Source organism: Pipistrellus kuhlii, unplaced genomic scaffold (assembly GCF_014108245.1).
Source record: "Pipistrellus kuhlii isolate mPipKuh1 unplaced genomic scaffold, mPipKuh1.p scaffold_m20_p_26, whole genome shotgun sequence".
In the NCBI taxonomy this organism is placed as follows: Eukaryota; Metazoa; Chordata; class Mammalia; order Chiroptera; family Vespertilionidae; genus Pipistrellus; species Pipistrellus kuhlii.
The window spans coordinates 5,595,835-5,618,576 of record NW_023425525.1 but is presented as its reverse complement, the minus strand read 5'-3'; the positions used below and the strand labels follow the sequence as shown (position 1 = coordinate 5,618,576).

Genomic DNA, 22,742 nt, shown 5'->3' with positions numbered 1-22,742 from the left:
TTCAGAGAATAAAAGTTTGAGGCTTGATCAGAACCTTGTCTTGCCTCCATTCTTTCGCGTTCCTTGTTTGTTTCATTCTCTTAGGTGGTTCCTGCGTGCCCCCGTTGTTGTCCCGCGGGTCGGGACATAGGAACCATCTTATTACTTCCCTTAAGGTGCAAGCATTAGTTGTGATCATGAAGTTTCAGTTCTTTGAACTCAGAAAGCTTTCCTTTTTAAGTATATCAAAGCATCCCACCAAACATATGCTACCGAAAATGGCTCCTGACTGCGTACTCACGTGAATACAGATTTCATAGTCGATGTAGGAATGCCAGAAGTCCTCCTTCTGAATCCTAGGGTCTCGAACCCAGACGCTCACGAACTCCTGTAAGGGCATCATAGACAAAGGGCGTCAGGACCGCGAGGAAGACCGGGGAGAGAGGAGAGGAGTGACTGTGCGAGGACAGGGCGGAAATGAGCTCTGACCAACGTGGCTGTGATTCTAAAAAAACGAGAAGTGAATGAATCAGGCACCACAGAAGCTCCCAAAAACAGAACTCTTGCCACAGAACGTAATTTTTACAAGAATGCCATATCAAGGTGGGTGCACTGCTGCAGTCCCAAAGGCTAGGTAAAGACCGTCAAGAAAGTCTACCTTCAAATGGGGTCTTCATTTTAAATCATGCAAAGCAGGTTCACGTGTTTCTCTGGTGTCCTCCTTCCTTCGTCTCTCTCAAAAGTACAGGCCCTGCCCGACCCATCACTTCCCAGAACGCAGGTCAGAAAGAGCAGCAAAGGTCATGTGAAAAGCAAGCAGGGAGAGCTGACAATGAGTCTGTACGTGCACCGCAGCTTCATGAGGAGAAGCTTCATTTTAAAATACGATACTGTTGCCCGCCCAGCGTGGCTGAGTGGTAGAGCATCAGACTATGAACCAGGAGGACAGTTCCATTCCCAGTCAGGGCACAGGCCCGGGTTGTGGGCTCCATCCCCAGTGTGGGGTGTGCAAGAGGCAGTCAATCCATGTTTCTCATCATTGATGTTTCTAGCTCTCTCTTCCTCTCCCTTCCTCTCTGAAATAAGTAAAAATATATTTTAAATATATATATATAATGGAAAACAAAAATATATTATGTCTTGCACGATAGCTTTTTTAAAGGGTAATTTATTCACTTGGCGATTATAAATGTGTCCGTGGAATTTAATTTTCAGTATTTTAACTTTCGGGTTAGAAAAGGGGGCCGCCAGGGCGGAAACGTGTGCCATTTCTTGCTGCTTTGCTTCGGCACGTCGGAGGGGCAGGCAGAAGCAGAAGAAAGATTATGGGGTTTTCTGGACAGAGCCACTCCACCCTATTGTGCAGATACCAAAATGAGAATCTCCACACAGGGTTCTAGAAAGGAGAGAAACCGTCCACATTCCCTGAAAACAACCTCCGTCACCTCCTGGGCTTCCCCTTCTCAGACAACGCCCCCGTGGTCCCTGCATCTGAGGCCTCCCGCCCAGCGTCCTCGGTAGGTAAGGACCCTGAGTTAATGTGCCAAAAAGTCTTATTCTTACAGGTTTTCGTGTGTTTTTAGTGTCATTCGAAGGCAGAGAGGAAATCAAAAACCAAGGTCACAATATAGTGATGCTCTAAATGTGTTGGCTATTATTTCTCAAAAGCACTTTCTAAATGTTAGGGGCACGACAGCAACAACTGGTAAGCAACCGCCCCCATTCCGTAGAGCATGAGTGCCAGAAACCAATCACTGTCTCCCTAATAGAAAGATGTAAAAGGCCGGTCAACCTTGAAGCTCTGAAAGGTCAGAGCCAACCACTCCCTATCTAATGGAGACAACGGTAACTGAGGCAACTTCCCCATCTTGTAATCATGTAAATCCTTACTGATATGATAATCCGCTTATTACCTGCCTAAGGGCCATGGGTGTCTCCCAAACCTGCTTAAGGGTACTTGGTGTAGCCCTTAGCCTCAATAAAAGGGATGGCAAGGCCAGAGCCTGGTGGTAGTCTTCCCACTAGAGGTTGACTCTCGCCTGGCCACCCATTTTCCCAAATTAACTCTTTTCCAGTTTCTCTCTTCATTTTAGTATGCGGCCTCCTCCAGAAACAGGACCTTGAGTGGACCCTGAACCACGCGGGTTGTGTTAAGGGATCCCACACATTGCGTGATCGGGTCAAGATAAAGGACCGCCTGCCCCGAGATGGGAATGGAAACAAAACCCAGGGAGCCAGCCTCCGTCTGTCCACATTTCACGTGTGTGTGTGTGCGTGTGTGTGTGTGTGTGTGTGCGTTGGCGGAGAGATATGGGGAGGAGAGACTGACTCATTTTCCTGGAGTACTTTTCACACATCCACAGCCTTAGAGGAATGAATCAATCACCAGTAAGTCGACGAACACAGGACAAACAGGCCAGGAACAGAAGACTAGAGCATTTATATCTCCCTCCGGACGCTCCACACACTCAGGGCTGCATTCTGACATCCATGGGCCCTTCTCAAAAAAAACATGTTCAAAACCAGACTGTATGACCGTACTGGCATAAAGATGAATATGTTACTATTCTATATAAAAAGCTTTCCTTGGACCTCAAAGTTCATTTTAAACAGCCCAGCCAGCATGACCCCGAGGTTGAGCTTCGATCTAGGAACCAGGAGGTCACGGTTCGATTCCCAGCTGGGATGCCCAGGCTGCAGGCTCAATCCCCAGTGTGAGGCGTGCAGGAGGCAGCCGATCAATGGTTCTCTCTCATCACTGATGTTTCTCTCTCTCTCCCTCTCCCTTCCTCTCTGAAGTCAATAAAATGTGTATTTTTAAGTGATAAAAAAATAAAGTTAGACCATTTCCATGGGCTCTGAAAAGCACTGTGGGCCCGAGGCGGGGTGGGGGCGGGGGGATTGGGAAAGGAGGCTGCCCACAGCCAACAAGGGGTTGACCCCGCTTTGAACCGGAGGATCCTAGTCATCAGGTCACAGGGGAGCCACGCTCCCTCTGGGTGCTTGCCGCTGTTCTTCCTCGGAGAGGCAGACGTCCTTATATAGACCCAACGGGAAACTAACTGTTTCCAACAGCTCCATGTTCCACGTGAACAGGAGCCGGGCACCCGCCACTGAACCAATGGCCCTTAAGTTGATTAAACAAAAACAGAAACTAGGAAAACACACTCATCGATTGGCTACAAAATTGTGATTTAAAAAAAGGTTTCTGCCCTAACCGGTTTGGCTCAGTGGTAGAGCATTGGCCTGCAGACTGAAGGGTCCCAGGTTCGATTCCGGTCAAGGGCATGTACCTTGGTTTCAGGCACATCCCCAGTAGGAGGTGTGCAGGAGGCAGCTGATCGATGTTTCTCTCTCATTGATGTTTCTACCTCTCTATCCCTCTCCCTTCCTCTCTGTAAAAAAAATCAAAAAATATTTTTAAAAATGTTTCCGAACTTAAGCTGTAAAACCCACATCATCTCATACCTCGGACCACTTGACATAGTAGTGCATGATGAAGGATGACAAAGCATTCTGGAAAAAATCAGGGCTCATTTTCCCTATTGGTTTACTACTTCCAGTTGTTACCATATAAGCACTGAGTCGCATGTCCCCCGTCATGGGGAGAGCCTTGAAATTATGGTCACAAGTCTCGGGGAAAATTCTGTCACCCACTTCCTAAAGGATGAGCATATTCGCCAAGCCTCTGTTTCCACATCTGGAAAATGGGAATAATGGCTGTCCATCCTACCTCAGCTGTCTACGAGGAGAATCAGATTATAAAGTACTGGTGAAAACACTGGGAAATTTTTCATTAGGTGCTACATGAATAGAAAGTAGCAGTATTCTTTTCTATGTAAAGTATTATGACATAGAAGGGGAAACATCGGTAAATAGCATCAACAATAAAAGAGAGAGAGAGAGAGAGAGAGAGAGAGAGAGAGAGAGAGAGAGAGAGAGAGAGAGAGAGAGAGGAGGGAAATGCTTATAAACCCAACGCACCGAGGTCTTCATACAAACATCAGCAATAAGAAAAGGTTAACCAACTGTATATGGGTGTGTTTTGTTTGGTTGTTTGTTTGATTTTTAAGTAAAAATGATTAAGAACCCAATAGAAAACACTCTAACACTGTAATTTTTCAGCAAACTGCGGAGTGACCTAAAAATGTCCTCGTACTTACTCAGAGCAAGCCCTTCCTTATCTGTAACAGGAATGGAAGGCACAAACTCGTAAAGAATCCCCTCTCTCATCTCAGCGGGTTGGAATTCCCAGATTTACCCTTGTGACTACGCATTAAGTCTGATGGTTAATCTTTGGGGAGAAGGGTGTGTTGGGTGCATACTGTAAAGCCATTCTGGGGGGGGGGGGGGGGGTGATGTATACAAACACCCTGATGCAGTTAGATGCACACTCACATGTAAGAACAGTGCTCAAACCCCAACCCTCTTTCCCAGCCTGAAGCTCTCTAACCCGGTCAGAGTGCTAGATGTCACTCTTCCTTCTGTGGACGGTGAACTTCCTTCCTCCCTGTCCTCTTAAATGCCGCTGTGGCCCCAAGAACCATCAGGCTGCTCCTCTGCACACCCGGATGCAATTCCAAGGTGACCTCAACCCAACACGATTCAAACCGTAGCAGAAGCTGATGATTCTACCTCCAGCCCGGCCCTGGCCTCTCGCCTTCACGGCTCTACTTCCACGTCCCACCCTTCCCACACCTCCCTGTTCCCCACCTCATCCCCAGCAAGCCCAGCCAAAAACCCGTGACCCCAGACTTCTCTCTATGAATCACCGCCCCAGTCCACACTGACCACGTCCTCCACACCTACCAACTTGGATCCCACACCCTGCTCCCTTCTGCCACGCCTTCGGGTCAAGTGTCGCTGGCCCCTCAGGACTGCGAGGGCTGCTAACTGATCTCTGGGCCTGAATCCAATCCACTCCCCACCCCAAGGCGAGAACGGCTCCAGAGCACACATCCCATGATGTCATCTCCCTGCCGAACATCCTTCAATAACCGCCTGGTGACCTTCAAGGTCAAGTTCAAACCCCTTGGCTAGCCCAGCAGAGCCTTTCACGACCATCCGCTTATCTCCGAGGCGAGGCACAGGTACCCATCCACAGCACGCCACTGCACACCTGCCTGCCTCTGGACAGGCTGTTCTTTCTGCCTGGCCAGCTGTCCCCACCCCACTTTCTGCTTTTCTTCCTTCTTCGTGTCTTCTTTTATTTTCTGCTAACGCCAATTCGTTGTTCAAAACGCAACTCACTCTCTAGAAACCCACCGATTCATCCACTCTGGTTTACAGACAGACGCCATCCTCTCTGAGCACACACACACCACCACCACCAACACCACCACCACCCCGCCGCCTCTGGGCAGACCTGGGGCACCGTCCCCCTCACCACGGTAATTCCCCCAAGGCCTCCCCCACCAGACGCTAAGCTCCTTTAGGGTAGCGTAGGCTGTCTTGTAGGACTTGAACGCCTGGCATTCAAGTGATTCTATTAATATCACTTAGTGAATAAATAAATGCCCACAGTGCCCTAACTGGTTTGGCTCAGTGGATAGAGCGTCGGCCTGCAGACTGAAGGGTCCCAGGTTCGATTCCGGTCAAGGGCATGTACCTTGGTTTTGGGCACATCCCCAGGTGCAGGAGGCAGCTGATCGATGATTCTCTCATCGATGTTTCTAACTCCCTCTCCCTTCCTCTCTGTAAAAAATCAATAAAATATATGTTAAAAATAAATAAAAAATAAATAAATAAATGCCTGCAGCCATGAATGAATGAATGAATGAATGGCCTGGGGGGGGGGGGTGCAGGGGGGAATGAGATCAAACTTTGGTTGAAATAAAAACCTCACCCACTTGGGCTCCTGGAGGTCGTGAAGAGTGATAAGGTACTTAGCCGCTGGCCCAAAGTTTATCTTCATTGAACAAACCCCTTCCGGGAAGGGTGTGCCAATTAACAGCGGGCGCTACCGGAGCCAGGCCTAAGATCTATGCCAGCCAACTGCCCCCCGGCGCCCTGAAGGGCTCCAGCAGCACCTATTTACACAGAAATAATCGAAAATCATCCCGGAAGCTCCAATAACTGGGGTCCCCGAAGATGTGTCCCAGACGACGATTTGTTTGCTTCGTTGGAGCTAAAATATGGACTTGGAAGCCATAAAAGTACACTTACTTTAAAATATTCCGTCCTTCCGAGGAGCCCCCCCTCCCCCGCCCGCAATTAGAAGGCAGCGGTGACGCCCGCCACGCCTTGCACCCGGACGCCGGGCTCACCTACGATCCCTAATGAGACGCATCCCTCAGGCGCGGCCCCCATCCTTCACGGGAGGCTGACAGCCTGCCAGCCCGCCAGCCACAGAGCACGGCTCCCGCCCGCACCTCCAATCTTATGGATTTCCTATGAAAATTGCCTCGGCGGCAGCAGTTATTCAACTTAATAACCTTATTAAACACGTTAATGACTCTTTGGGCCTAATGACGCTATCTGGTGGGAAGGGAGAAGCCAGGCAGAGAATTAAAAATTTAAACCAACTGATCCCCACTGTTCTCCATGGGAACACAGAAGATGCCACACTCCTTGAACGTCTAACCCCCATGTTCCCTTTTCATAATCGCGCTTTGATTTTAATATCCCCTCTCCCCCCGTCCCCACCCCCAGTTCGACCTTTGTTCCTTCATCCACCCACCTTGTGCTCTTTTCCCCCGTAGCTCTGATACTGAGATGGAGTTAACAATAAAAAGAGCCGTCTTGTACAGGGCACTGCCAGGTGCCAGGCCCCGTGAGAACTGTTGTACACGCGTTTTGCTTTCATCTTTACAACCATCTTCTAAAGATGGTACCACTAGCATCCCATTTTACAGATAAGAAAAATGAGGCTTCTAAAGCTTAAGCAAACGGCCACTAGGCTGAGCTGGTTTGGAAACGCAGGTCCACCTTGTTCCAAAGCCTGGGCTCGCAAACATTCTTTCCATCCCGCGGCTCTTTTGGCAACAGTGGGTCTCCGTCACCTCCCATGTCACTGGAATCGCATGACTTTGGAGGGGGAGACATCATCTTCTTTGCCGTTAGAGGAAACGTCGGTTGAAACCACCTGCTCTTCTGAGACTCAGCGTATTTCATTTTTGGATTTCTAGCACCGAGTACGGTGTTAGCACATAGTTAGTGCACATGAAATGTTTGAGGATTGGATGACAACAAAGATTCAAAAACAAATAAGGTACAGGTTCTTCTTTGCTGAAAATGCTAAGATGCTACTGAAAGAAACCAAAGAAGCATATACTTCTCTGTTTATATGTGTCACGTCTCTGCGGTGTTCGTGTATTAAAAGATTCAGCATAATAGACAAATTCTCCCCGAACCAGGCTGTAGCTTTAATGCAAGTTCTGTAAAAATCTCAGGAAGATTTTTTTTTTTAATATGTTTCTTTATTGATTTCAGAGAGGAAGGGAGAAGGAGAGAGATAGAAACATCAATGATGAGAGAGAATCATTGATCGGCTGCCTCCGGCACACCCCCACTGGGGATCGGGCCTGCAACACAGGCATGTGCCCTTGGCCAGAATCGAACCTGGGACCCACTCTGTGCTACACAGCTAATGCTTACGGAACATAATCAACGTCTCATTCGCCAGGATTCTATTCAGAACTTCCACACAACAATCTCAGAACTAAAGGTGAGTGCCCTGACGGGCGGGGCTCAGCTGGTTGGGCGGCATCCTATGCTCAGAGGCTGCCAGTTTGCTTCCTGGTCAGGGCTTGTGCCCAAGCTTCAGGCTTGAGCCCCGGTAGAGCATGCAGGAGGCAGCCAATCGATGTTTTGCTCTCACATCAATGTTTCTCTCCCTCTCTCTCTCTCTCTCTCTCTCTCTCTCTCTCTCTCAAATAAATAAATCCTGCCGAAACCAGTTTGGCTCAGCGGTAGAGTGTCGGTCTGCGGACTGAAAGGTCCCGGGTTCGATTCCGGTCAAGGGCATATACATTGGTTGCGGGCACATCCCTGCTAGGGGGTGTGCAGGAGGCAGCTGGTTGATGTTTCTCTCTCATCGACGTTTCTAGCTCTCTATCTCTCTCCCTTCCTCTCTGTAAAAAATCAATAAAATATATTTAATAAATAAATAAATAAATAAATCCTAACCTATAAAGAGCCAGGGTCCGTAACATCCAAAATGACCAAATGGACAACTGAAAGCCAGCTGCACCCAGCAGGCTCAGGTGGGTGGGGACTGGCAAGCAGACTGAACTGATCTCTGGGCCACGGGCGCCATGGCGACCCAGCACTAACTGTCACCACCAAGGCGGGTGCGATGCAATTGGTTGGGGGGGGGGGTTTGCCATTGCTCTACAGTCACCCTGTAGAGGGAGGCCCAGGCTACCAATCAATCTCAGGGCTCCCAGTCTGCAAGAGGGCACAGACCCGGCTAAAGGACCCTCCCCCAAAGTGTACAAATTTCATGCACTGGGCCTCTAGTAGGTAAATAATATATTACAAGTAATCATTTAAAAGAAAAACAAAAATGAATGCTTAGCCATTTTACATACTCCATTCTTTACAAATAGCAGGCTTGAAAGACAGAAGGACTGTATCAGTAAGCTTCCTTTATTTCCCAACAATACTTCTGACAGCCTAAACACACGCCAAAGGGGTGCTATTGCCACTGTGCAGCGTGGAGTGCGTTTAGTGCCATGGCCTTGCAGAGTTGAAGGATGATTTTTAAGAAAGCTTTTACTATTTCAGGATAAACTGGGGGTAAGGTTCAGCTAGACCTGCCTTTTACAGAGCTTAGAATAGTTCATGAGATTGCAAGTTTCTTTACACGAGTCATGTCCAAAATTAAGGAATTACCTTTCTGTCCAAAATTAAGGAATTACATTAGGAGAAGTGCAACGGGAAAATGCGTCTTTCACAGGTTGAAAAAAGTGCCAACCTGTGTGAAACTGCTCCACGAGGACCCAATGGACAGCAAAACCCTGAGTATGGGAACCTCCACGAGACAAAAGATGCAGCTCCTTTAACAAAGAAATTGCGAAAGGTGGGAAAGGCAGAATAATGGACTTCCAGCAGTTTATTAACCAGATACGGTGTGGTCCTAATTTGGGTCCCGATTAGAACCAGCAAATACATTTTTTTCCCAACATAATCAGGAAACCTTGAACACTGGCTGCAATATTTGATGGTATGAAGAAACGAATGCTCATTATTTCAGGTATGATCATGTGGTTTGTTTGTAAGAAGGGCCCTTTGTTGAAATGTTTGCAGATGAAATTCCAGAATGTCTGGACTTTGTTTCCAAATAACTCACTGTGTGGTGGCGGAGGAAACGGGTGGGGGGGGGGGGGGGGGAGCTGGGTCATGAATTAATAATGTGTCGATTATGGAAACCTTAGGTACATAAGGGCTCATTTTCTCTACTTTGTGTAGGTTTAGAATTTTACAATGAAAAGTTAAAACCAGAAAAAGTAAAAGAAAGGAGGAAGGAGAAATGGAGGAAAGGTCAGAGGGAGGGAAGGAAGAAAGGAGGAAGGAAGGGAGGGAGGGAGGGAGAGAGGGAAGAAGGGAGGGGGCCCCAGCAGACTGCTTTAGAAGAAGGAACAGAAGTGGTACTTGAAAGTGAAAGTAAGTCAGAAACATGGATCTGAAAATGTTAACCATTTGTGTAATGTGTATTGACACGTTCCCATAATGATATCCTAATATTTATTGACCTGTAAAAATATTTTTTCATTAAATATGTAAATGGTTAAAGATATATTTGTATTCATGCATAACATTTCAAATACAGATGAGTACAGCATGAAAATGAAGTCCTGCCCTAGCCGGTTTGGCTCAATGGATAGAGCGCTGGCCTCCAGACTGAAGGGTCCCGGGTTCGATTCCTGCCAAGGGCAGATGCCAAGGTTGCAGACTCGATCCCCAGTAGGGGGCGTGCAGGAGGCAATCAATGATTCTCTCTCATCATTGATGTTTATCTCTCTCTCCCTCTCCCTTCTTCTCTGAAATCAATTAAAAAAAAAAACTTTTTTAAAAGAAAGAAGAGAAAATGAAGTCATCCTACTGAGCCTTCAGTTTCTTATGCACCTACTCAAGCTTTTTACATATTTTATATTTTTATATATTTTATATCAGTTATATATATATAATATAAATTCAATTTAAATATATATATAATATAAATTCAATATATAATATAAATAGCATTTTAACACAACTGGAATATGCTCTAAATATTGTCACTGCACAACCTTTTAGAATTCTTCCTATTTGAACACAGATAATAAGATGTTATTTGTTCTAAAACAGTTTACTCCAGAACTGTTTAGAAGCACAGAAAAGCTGTGACGATAGCAGAGGATCCCCACATACCCCACTCCCAGCTCCCCTGTGACTATCATATCTGAGAGGCAGCGAGGGGAGGAGGGAGGGAGCACAACAAGTTCCGTCTTAGAGAGAGGGGGAGTGTTTTGTCTTGTCACTTTCCTTCAAAGTCCTCGGCATCACAGGACACCAGGCGGGAGCCTGCTGTGGGCTGTTCTTTAATGACACTCCCTGGTGGTAGCTCCGTCATTTTCTAACCACTTTCCCAATGCCAAAACCATGCCTTCCTAGAGCCTGCCTCAGAGGTCACCGTCCCTCAGCATCATGCACCTTGGGGATGTGTGGTCAAGCTTAGAGCCAACACACCCAACACAGAAGCATATGCCTCCCACCGGTCCCCTCCCCCGTCCCAGCTACCTTTCCCCTCCCACCGGTCCCCTCCCCACTGTCCCCCAGGGCCTGGCCGCTCCCTGGAGGCAGGTGTCCTCCTGTGCCTGAAACCCTCCCGGCCACTGGCCACCTGCAGAGCTGGCGGACTTATTGCCACTAGGGTGTCAATAGCTGATAAGGCCACTGTGTTCAGAATGAAGTGTATACCCTTCGGAGAAGAGAGCACACACCCTTTGCTAACAGTGTGAGTCCCTGAAGGTGGCCTTCAGCCGTCACCATCCGGGAGAGCAAAGATCCGCACACAAAAGAAGAAGCACTGCACGGAGGTAGAACTGCCTTTAAAAATAAGATTTTTAAACATGTTTTTATTGATTTCTTCTTTTTTTTAACACACATTTTTATTGGTTGCAGAGAGGAAGGGAGAGGGGGAGAGAGAGAGAAACATCACTGCTGAGAGAGAACCATGGATTGGCTGCCTCCTGCACGCCCCCTCCTGGGGATGGAGCCCACAACCCAGGCACACGTGTGCCCCGACCGGGAATCAAACCCTGACCTCCTGGCTCATGGGTTGACGCTCAGCCACTGATCCAGGAGAGCTGGGCTAGAATTCTTTCATTGTTAAATAAATAAAGCAGGTATGTGGTTAAAGAGGAATTTATAAGATTTTTCTCCCTGTACATCCCATTTACACCGAGTGAGCGCGGGGCAGAGGGACGAACGCCCTGCCTCGGAGGGCCAGCACGTCAGCCGCGGTGACACAGGCGGGGCAGCAGGAGGGGCTCACGCCCGCCTCCCAGAGGCTCGGGCCTCAGTCACGCAGGAAAGCCCAATGCTCCCGCTGGACATCAGACCGTACAAGGCACAAAACGCCTGACTCCACAAAAGACCCTGCTGGGGACGTGTTCCCTGTCACAGCCCCCTGCCTTTTCATCAGGATTCTGGGCTCTGTCTCATTAAACAGGAGGGTTGATTCGGTTGGGTCCATCTAATTATTCTTATTAAAATATGTAACCATAATATTTTAATTGTAAATTAAAGTTGCACGCCTGAGCGGATCTGAATTCATTTTCATTTCACAATGGCCCCACGCCAAGGCCGTTTTTATGGGGGAGATCCATCAGCCCGGATACTGCTCTCCTGGGAATGCAAGCCCATGTGCACGCGAAGCGCGTTCAACCAACACGGGAGGCTCCTCTCTCTGGATTGATTGCAGCAATAAAGCTGTTTTATCATGAGGGACTGCGTTTGGGTTCCCACCCCCCACCCCAATCTTTAAAACAAAAAATTACCAAACTTCTAGGCGGGCGTTGCCGGTTAGGCAGAAGAGCGGTGTCACTCTGGGCTGTTTGAATCTTGAAAGAGGATGGTACCTAGCTCTCAATTCACGAGCCCACCTCGTGATTCATTGGTACAGTCAGCAGTGGGTACTGTGAGCTCGCTCTCTCACACACACACACACACACACACACACACACACACACTCTGCCCCTCGGTGAAGATTCAAGAGCCATTGGTGGCATTGCAGTCAGCCCTTCCATATGCAGTGAGGTGGGACCTGAGTTATTTTCCACTGAGCAACCCACCAGCCACAAGGATATTCCAGAGGCTCAGCCAAAACCTCCTCCACTTCTAACTGGTAAGGGGGACAGGGAGCTGCTGGGGTAGGCGGTGAGATAAAAATAACTTTATAATGGAGGCTTTCAGAATGCCTCTTCTTGACATCTAAGCTCAGTCAGACAAGCTGGTGTGAAGTCTGGGGGAAAGGGGGGGGGGGGGGGGGGGGAGGCAAAGGGCCCAGGGTGCAGAGCAGGCAACACCCAACAAGCTCCAACTGAAGAGAAATGTGAAGGGGTGGGGGAGGGGCAGAAGATGAGCCTGGAGAAGGAAGCAGAGTCAGATCACAAAAGGCCTTAGCAGCCTCATTTAGGAGGTTGGACTTTGCTCTAAGAGTGACACATTAGGAGCCAGATCATTCTGGCCACATGTAAAATCCATTTTCTATGGATTAGTAAGTGATGAACATATATTACAGTACATCCAGAATCTAGTCTTGTGGGGTTATTTTTTGATGAGGGACTCAAATAAATTTCTAAGTATTATACCTCTTTCTCCCCATAGTATTTTTTCTTTAAAAAAAATATGTTTTTATTGATTTCAGAGAGGAAGGGGGAGGAACAAAGACAGAAACAGCAATGATGAGAGAGTATCATTGACTGCCTCCTGCACACCCACTACTGGGAATTGAGCCTGCAACCCAGGCATATGCTCTGAATCAAACTGTGAACTCCCGGTTCATAAGTAGAGGCTCAACCACTGAGCCACACCGGCCGGACGACAGTACTTTTTTCCTTTTCAGCTGAAGGGCTCTCCAGCTTAAAATCCCTTTATGTTATAATATCACTAGAGGCCTGGTGCACGGATTCATGCACACTGAAAGAAAATTAATTAGAAGAAATATTTTAATATTGCTATTGGCCCTTTCTTTATAATAGAAGTGTCAGAGATTAAATAAAAGTAGTAAAATGCATATGAAAATAATATATAAATTGATTAATAAACAATAACATGATATAACAAAGACATAATATAAAAAACAATAAAAACATGATATAAAAACAACACTGATAAAAAACAATGACTGATAAATTGATTAAACTTTAACCAATACATCCCTTTAAACCACATTAAGAATAAAAACACTTTCAGAGTGCTTGACTAATTTCCCTTGTGATGAAGTATTTACAACTTTCACTCGAACTCAAGAGAAAGCAACATATAACTGACCATGTCTGAAAACAGGTTCAGGTGGGAATATTCCTACTCTGTCTAGATTGGCACCAGAGAGAGCTTTATATATATCATGCATGCACGATTCAATGTTTATTTTTAAATTGCCAGTGCATGTCATATGTACCAGCTGGTCGGACGGTCAGATAGTTGGTCACTTAGCCATATATTTATATTTATATTTATATTTATATTTATATTTATATTTATATTTATATTTATATGAATGATACCACAGTTATTTATAATAAAGGACTTTTACAAGGTCAATAAAATGCTTTCTGTAATTGGTTAAAATTTGTGTCTCATTTCTATTCATTGAACTGAGTTCATAATAAAAAGTAAGTGTTAAAACCAACAGATGCGCCCAGAGGTCAGCAGTTCAATTCTAGGTCAGGACACATTCCCAGGTGGCAGGCTCCACCCCCAGTAGGGTGTGTGCAGGAGGCAGCTGATCGATGTTTCTCTCTCATCAATGTTTCTGTCTATCCCTCTCTTTCTCTCTGTAAGAAATCAATTATATATATATATATATATATATATATATATATATATATATATTTTTTTTTTTTTTTTTTTTTTTTTTTTTTTTTTTTTTAAAGGGTGAAGTGGGCTGGACTACTGAGGAGAACCTGAGCCCAAGGGGAGGGCTGATGTGAGATGTAGCAAAGAAGTGTGTGGACGGGTTCCCTGAAGTGGATAGTTTGGTGCTTTCAATTTGGACAAGGGAACTAAGGACCACGTGGTTGTGTGGCTGTGTGACTGTGGGGGGAGGTCTGTGTGCGTGTGTGTGACTGTGTGCAGGTGTGTGACTATGGGGTGGGGTGTCTGCATGCAAGTGTGTGACTGAGTCTATGTGCATGTGTGTCTGTGTAGGTGTGTGTGTTTGTGTGTGTGTGTGATGGTGTGCACCCAGGTGTGTTGGTGTGTGTGTGGGTTGGTGTGTGTGTGGGGTGTTGGTGTGGGTGTGTGTGTGTTTGTATGTGTGTGTGCCTGGGTCTGTGTGCATGTGTGTCTGTGTAGGTGTGTGTGTTTGTGTGTGTGATGGTGTGCACCCAGGTGTGTTGGGGTGTGTGTGTGTGTGTTGGTGTGTGTTGGTGTGTGTGTGTGTGTGTGTGTGTGTTGGTGTGGGGGGGGGTGTGTGCAGCTTTTCCATTTCGTTAGGCTCACCTAGTGCTGTGTGCGGTACCACAGGAGGCAGGCAGGACAGACAGGCCGCTGAGGGACGCCTCGGGCACAGGGCGGCGTGCGGTGTCCTGGAGGGCAGCGCGGAGGCTGGGCGGAGCTGGGAGGTGGGCTGGGTGGGGAGGGACAGTGCCCTGCTCAGGTGGCACCGCGCCGAGAGCCGAGAGGCGGCAAGCGGGGCAAACGGAAAGGGATGGCAGGCCTGGCCCGGGCTGCTCCCAGAGGCGGGGAAGTTCGGGGATGAGGCAAGAGGAGAAAACCCAGGGAGCGGGCTGGGGGAGCTGTTCCGGCCAAGGGGGAGGCAGAGTCTGGGGAGTCATGGAAAAGACATAACTAAGCGTGCGGGGAGGTGGAGAGCAGGAACACCCAGTCACTGGGACCCAGAATGAGGGCCGGGGACGCACCTCTGCTGGCGGGGGGGGGGGGGGGCGCTGTGCCCCGGGCCTTAGCCCTCCCTGTGCCCTTGACCCTCCACACACAGCCTGTGAGCGGGCAGCGCCTCCCTGCAGTGACACAACACACATGACCTATTCGCTCTTGGGTTGGTGGGGACCTACCTCCTTCTGTTCTTCCGGAAGCATCTTCAGCTCAGGGCAGGGCGGATCTGAAAAACAAGATGCCAGCATTCGGTGACGGGGAACCTGGAGCAGAGAAGCCCCTCACAGCCACCACCCCAGTCCCCCCAGACTCCCAGCGCCGTCTCTGGAGGGGACACCTCTGCTGCCCCCCCCAACCCAGCCCCCACCCCGCCGGCCACCGGCCAGGACAGGGGGCCGCACTGGGGCTGGGGGGTTTGGGACATGGCAGGTCCACGGCAGCTGGAGGGCGACAGGCCCTCAACTGGACGGCCAGGCAGAGGTGGGCTGGAGTCGCGGTGACTCTGGGGCGGCTGGAGGCCTGGGGTGCAGAGGGCCCTGAGGGACAGGGGGAGCTGACTGGCAGGGAGAGGGAGAGAAGGGAACAGAAGTCCGGAGGGACCCACATCCGAGAGCAGCCCTGATGGCTGTGCCAGCAGCCCACACTTTCAAGGAACAGGTCGTTCTGAGACGTTGGAAGGGCTCCAAGGCTCAGAGAGCAGATGGTGTGGCCTCCGGGGAGACCAATGTCAGGACCTTGATCCTGACCTTCCGGTCAGAGCCAGCCTACCAGCTGGTCCCAGGCCCTGCACGGCCTAGGTCTGCCTATTGTTCTGTAAACCCCCATGTACTACCAAAGGCCGCTGGAGCTAGCATCTGCTCCCTGCCAAAATATATATGTTAAATCCCCTGCCCAAATGCACGGTCTATATTCTTACATCCGAAAGGTGGCTATGGCTGCCTGGTCACTACTGGCCTTTATTTCACTCAGACTTAGTCTGACTCCATTGTCCAGACCATCAGCGTCATCCAAATATTCCCATCTCCACTACTGTCCCTGGCGCTGTGAGGAATATGAAGAACATGCACTCCGGCCGAAACCGGTTTGGCTCAGTGGATAGAGCATCGGCCTGCAGACTGAAGGGTCCCAGGTTCGACTCCGGTCAAAGGCATGTACCTTGGTTGTGGGCACATCCCCAGTGGGGGGTTGTGCAGGAGGCAGCGGATGGATGTTTCTCTCTCATCGATGTTTCTGGCTCTCTGTCTCTCTCCCTTCCTCTCTGTAAAAAATCAATAAAATACATTTTAAAAATAAATAAATAAATAAATAATCCTCTCCTAGAACTTATAGAGGATAAATTAAACACCACAGTTCTATCAGAAGAAATAGTGACTCTAACATAAATCGTGAAAGATTTTTACTTCATGTGAAATAAAAAGCAGTCAGACGCATGAAGAGAGCATACAATGTCGTTGGGTACTGGGCGTTGCTGTGGCAACTCCTGGTGGGGACAGGAAATTAGGCGAAAGCACAACAGTGGTGGGTCGAGATTAAAGGTCAACTGGTGTAATTTGGCAAACCAAAGCTGCTCACCAGAAACTGCCCGCCGACACAACCATCCTCCCCGGTGGGTTGTGAAATGTTGGATTTGCTCCAACTTGCCAGCCCATGTGTCTGGAAGAGTTCTTGCCGTGCTGGGAGGCTGTTAGGCCAGTGAGCATGGACACCTGCCCCTGGGTGCCCATCCACAGGCTGTCCCTAGAGCTTTTTATCGCCCCCTCCCCCGGGGAGCCACACACACCTGGACGGCCACCCCTGCAATCCACCCTCCTTCCCAATTCCTCTTCTCCAAGGACTCATACACCTCACACCATTCCAGTCCATGGGGACGATTTCTCCAACCTGTTGTTCAGGTGAGAGCTGGGTACCCACAGGCCAGGTGTGCGAGCAATGGGAAACACGGCAGCTGCAGAAACTCCCCCGAGAGACTCAGTGTGTGTCTTCACACCCCCATGACCGCCAAAACCAAAAACCACCTCCATGTCCACCTTGAAATACCTCTTCTATAAAATACAAGATGTCTGCGAAACCAAGTTAACATTCTATGGAGCGGGGTCTGCAACTGTATTCTATTAGGTCTAGTAATACTTAATGTCATTTTCTAATACTTTTTTAAATCGAATTTATTTAAACAATACAACAAAATTTAATCAACAATATAGTTGCCGTTGTTTTCTACTACTTGTGCCCAACGCTCAGGAAGCATTTTAATCCCTCTGTTGTGAAATTCTTGTGATTTTGATGCAAAAAATTCGGTCAATGCATTTTTGAGGCATTCTTCATTATTAAATTTTTTTCCAAGAAGAAAGTTTTGCAAAGAACAAAACAAATGGTAATAGGAAGGGGCAATATCAGGAGAATATGCAGGTTGAGGGAGAATTTCCCATTCCAACTGGCGCAGTTTTTCAGCAGTGATTCTTGCAGTATGCGGTCGTGCGTTATCGTGGTGAAGAATTACGCCCTTCCGATTAATCAGCGCGGGTTCTTTTTCTCTTAAAGCTTGGGCTAACCTTTCCAATTGGGCACTATACACTGCACTTGTAATGGTTTGGTTAGATGGTAAAAGTTCATAATGAAGAATTCCTTTAAAATTCCACCAAACACACATCATCACTTTTTCGCATGCAAGTCAGGTTTTGGCGTGGGCTGCGGAGCCTCATTTTTGTCCAACCATTGAGGCCGCCTTTTCAAATTAACATACAGCACCCATTCTTCATCTCCGGTAACAATTTGCTCTAAAAACGGCAAACGGTTTTGATGAGAGAGGAGTGAACTGCAAATTGTGACTCTTTGATTACGGTTGTTGTCGGTCAACTCATGAGGAACCCATTTTCCAAACTTTTGGACTTTGCCAAGTGCACGCAATTGATTGGAAATTGTTTTTTGTGAACAATTTAAAGTTGTCGCAAGCTCTTGTTGGGTAATTTGAGGATTTTGCACCAAAAGAGCTTGAAGAGCTTCTTGATCAAAATTGGACACACAGCCTCGACCACTCTTGTCATCTAATGAAAAATTTCCCTCGCGAAATTTCTCAAACCAACGCTGGCATTTTCTGGCGCTAACTGCATCTTGACCAAGAGCGCTACAGATGTTTTTTGCAGCCTCACTTGCTTTTCTTCCTAATTGGAACTCATAAAGCATGCAGTGCCGAATATGCTCTTCATCCGTCATCTTCTTAGCCGTAGTTTTGCAACAAAAACCAAACCAAACACAAACTTTTTCAAGCAAAACTTGTTAATTGCACTTCACGCGTTCTGTAGATACCACGTGTTTGAAGGTTATGTCAATACAAGTCAACGCCAAGCAAGATTTTAAACGAATGTTTAAAAACGACATTAATTATTACTAGACCCGATATAAAGGGCCAGACGGCCAATAGTTGAGGCCTGGCAGGGCACACAGTCTCTCTTGAAACCACTCAGGTCTGTGGTTGACAGTGAGAAGACGCCCACAGAGGACAAGTAATCATATGATCAGGGCTGTGTTCCCGTAAGGCTTTATCTACAAAAACAGGTGGCAGGAGTTTGCAAGGCCCTACCGATAGAACATGAAATACTGTGCTTTCAATTCTCTATGCAGAGCCCTTTCTTAGGTCAACAGGAAAAACACCTGTGAGGGCTAACCATGGTCTGAATACCATGGGCGGCCTCTCTCTGGCAGTGTGTGAAGACTCACTGTGTGAGGGAGAGAGAAAGGACTACACAGGTTTCCAGTGGAGAAATAAGGAATAACAAGTACGGTTTATGTCATTCTTAAACATGAAAATAAAGGCGAGGTGTTCAGTAGCATAGGGTTGGGTTTTCCTACCATCTCATGACAAAGGCTGATGGGCCCAACAAGCATGATAATCGTGAAATGCGATTTGCATAGACATCGAAGCCACGAGGGCATCCTAATCAGAGTGAAACTGGTTTTAGCAGAAGTCTGCAGTTACTGACCCACTGCAATATGTAATTTCATAAGCCAATGAGGCATATTCTTCTGTGTTTCCAACACAGAAGCCAAGAGAAATCGCATGTGCCCCTAGAAGACAAGGCAGGTGGATTCATAACCAGCCTCCGGAGAGACAGGGCCTTTCTCAGAGAGAGGAGAGAGAAGGGTATTTTATAAGGAAATAATCTGTGTATCTTTTCTTTGCTGTGTCAGAAGGAGTAGTCAACTCTAGAACAAAATATTCCTCTCGCTTCTGGAGGTGTGACCAGGTTCCAAGAGCTTAAGGTGGAGGCAGGCTTGAAAGCTGGTGTCAAACATGATAGAACACACAGAACTGAAGGAAATGAGCCATGAAAAAGCAGAGGAGGGAGAGAGGAGCTACTAGCCACCAGACCAGCCAGGCAGGTAAGACTGACTTTCTCACTTGCGCTGTGGCATCCTCTCCTCAAAGCAATCCAACTCCCAGATCAAATCTAAAAAATATTTTCTCCCGTTCCCAATGGTCTCCTTCCTTCTCTGCGCTATTAAGGTTCTCCTGATTAGTGATTCATCTGGGCCCCGTGGTCGGCAAACTGCGGCTCACGAGCCACATGCGGCTCTTTGGCCCCTTGAGTGTGGCGCTTCCACAAAATACCACGGCCTGGGCGAGTCTATGTTGAAGAGGTGGCGTTAGAAGAAGTTTAAGTTTAAAAAATGTGGCTCTCAAAAGAAACTTCAACTGTTGTACAGTTGATATTTGGCTCTGCTGACTAATGAGTTTGCCGACCACTGATGTGAGCCCTCCATTTTCCTCTTTGAGAAAAGCAGATAAATCTCAGAAGTTGGGGGTGGGGGTGGGTATTATTAATTTAAATATTAATGTGAATTATCCCATCAAATTGCATTCCTATTAATCCAGGGCTATCTACCTTCAACTACTCACTCCCCTCCCCCAAGCCCTCTCAACCTGGAGTTTTGATTAGAATGGGAAAGAGGGAAAATCATTGATACTTGAGTGTCCAGCATTCTTGGCAGGCTGAGGTACCCCCTCCATGCCCAGTCACAGAAGATGCCCTAATCTCCCTCCCCTGCCAACAACTGGAGATGTTTTTCAACTCCACGCTCACTCTACCCCTTTGCCTGGTAAGAGGACTTTGCAGAAGTACTACCATAACTTCCCATCAAAATGCCACCTGCAGAATGGCATGAAATGAATAAAATACCTAGAATTAAATTTAACAAAAGAAGTGCAAAAATATACTCTGAAAACTACAAAACATTGTTGAAAGAAATTAAAGATCTAGCCCTAACCGGTTTGGCTCAGTGGATAGAGCATCAGTCTCTGGACTGAAGGGTCCTGGGTTCGATTCTGCTCAGGAGCGTGTGCCTTGGTTGCGGGCACATCCCTAGTGGGGGATGTGCAGGAGGCAGCTGATCCATGTTTCTCTCTCATCGATGTTTCTAACTCTCTATCCCTCTTCCTTCCTCTACATAATATAAATCAATAAAATATATATTTTTTAAAAAGAAATTAAAGATCTAAATAAGTCCTGGCCTGTGTGGCTCAGTTGGTTGGAGAATCATCCCATAAACCAAAAGGCTGTGGGTTCAACTCCCAACCAGGGCACATACCTAGATTGTGGGTTCATTCCTGGTGGGGGTGCTTAAAACAGGCCACCAGTAGATATTTCTCTTCTCTTCTCATTGTACATTTTGCCAGTTACACCTCAATCAAGCCATCATAGGCAGTCAGACATGAGCAGAGCAAGGACCAGGGCAGGTACAGAAGGCCACCAGGGCAGAACACCCTGGGTGCCTAGCAAGGGAAAACCAGGACCTCGCCTCCAGCATATTGCTGGTCATGTGGTTTAGACCCCCTAAGGATACCATCTAGACCTCAGTTGTATTTCAGCTCCAGGCCCAGAAAAGCAGCAAAACCAGACGAGTGACACTGTGGCTGCCTCAGGACCAGCGGCATGGACTAATGACACCCCCATCCCTCACCGGCCTGGTGCTGACCAATCAGCGGAGACCATGACTCTGGAAAGCTGATGAATAGTCTACTGAGACCCTCTGCTGAGACCTTTCTGTAAGATTTCCACCTGCAAGAGAGAGGAACGCCCTCAATGCCACGGGCCCAGGGCGCACGCTCCCTCCACGGAGCACGCCCATGCCATTGCCTCCCCGCTAGTCTTCTCTCTGAGGGACCCCAGGAGACGTGCAACCAGGGGAGCATGGGCAGCAGCAGCTTATCCCAGGCGAAGCCTCTGAACCTGTCTCCACGGCTCCTTTTTCTCTGACTTCCCAGGGAGCCAAAGCAGCCCAGCCTGGGCTCTCCTGTCGCTTCTTCTATGCCAAACCCTTCTTGGTTCACTGTCCTGAGTGTATTCTTATTGCAGCCAATACATTCGTGTTGAAATCTTTCCTTCAAGAAGACAAGAACCAAGGTCTCTTTATCCTGCTCTTAACAACAGGGTGACACCCACATGCATTAAGATCTTAAAGGACGTCTCCAAAGTCATCTCTAAATAACTCCAAGAGAATGTGAACAATAACGTTTCTACTAAAAAACAGCAGCACAGTCTTTACTTAAGTGGGTCACACAGTGGTCCAATGAGACAGTGACTCAACCCCAACACCATGCCAATGTCCTCACCCCGACAGAAGTCCGTGTTCCCACGGTGTGCCTACCGCACCCTGCAAAATGTAACTGCAAAGAGATGCGTAAAGGACAGCATATGGAATACAGCCAATAATATTGTAATAACTATGCACAGTGCCAGGTGGGTGCTTAAAGTAGTAGGGGGAGCACTTTGGAAAGTAGATGATTGTCTACTCATTATGCTATCCACCCGAAACTTATACAAAACAAAACTGAATATCAACTGTCATTGAAAAATAAGAGAGACGTAGCTGATTTGGCTCAGTGGCTACAGCAACAGTCGGAAGGGTCCCAGGGTCGATTCTGGTCAGGGGCGCGTGCCCGAGTTGTGGGCGGATCTCCAGTAGAGGGCATGCAAGAGGCAGTCAATCAATTATTCTCTCTCATCATTGGTGTTTCTCTCTCTCTCTCTCCCCCCCCCCCCATATATTTATTTATTTACTTACTTATTTATTTATTTTTAAAAGAAGGAAAAGAGATATAATGTCCCCAGATCTCAAGACTGGGCCAGTGGCTGGATCACAAAAAGTAGTACTTGTCAATGTGGGGAGGGGGAGGTGAGATATGCCTAAATCAGGAGGGCTCATTTCAAATGATCACACACACCCATGTCTCCCCATCAGCCGCACCTCAGCAGCAGTTCCCATCCAAGGGTGTATGTATCACGTGCCCCCTCAGGTGCACTAATGATAGAAAGTTTGAAAACCATTGTTCCAGGGTCTGTATTTGCACAACCCCTACGAACCACACTCCTCTGCCCTCCAACCAACCCTTTGTCTCAGCTCTTCTGCCCACTCAGTGTCCAGCCACTCTAACTACGTTAGCGCCACAACGCCCACCACAGGCCTCTGTCCCACCTCCCCCACCCCACCCCCCACGGTGGCTCTTTCCCAGCCTTCAAGTCTTGGCTTACATGCCCCCTCCTCAGCGGGGCCTTCCCTGACCACCCACTAGAGCAAACTCCCCCAGAACGGCTCTAGCTACCTTTTATTTTCTCCTTAGACTTGATCACAGTTCTGTTTGTTTGTTTGTATCCTCACCTGAGGATACTTTCCCTGTTGATTTTTTTTTTAGAGAGAAAGTGGCGAGGAGGTAGAAAGGGGTG

At 47.8% G+C, this 22,742-nt stretch overlaps 1 protein-coding gene across 3 annotated transcripts in view; it reads right to left on the bottom strand.

Moving 5' to 3' along the window:
• The window catches only part of SNX10 (sorting nexin 10), a 47,066-nt gene that overhangs the window by 14,737 nt on the left and 9,587 nt on the right, over positions 1–22,742 (bottom strand). For 2 of the 3 annotated variants that reach the window (XM_036453818.2, XM_036453815.2), the window contains 2 exons: positions 15,204–15,250; positions 281–367 (listed from right to left, as the gene is read on the bottom strand). In XM_036453818.2, coding sequence (XP_036309711.1) covers positions 281–367; positions 15,204–15,227 — 111 coding nt within the window. In that variant the 5' untranslated portion in view covers positions 15,228–15,250. Of the gene's footprint in view, positions 1–280; positions 368–5,365; positions 5,497–15,203; positions 15,251–22,742 lie in introns of those variants that run through there. The other variant, XM_045587208.1, reaches the window with a different exon arrangement.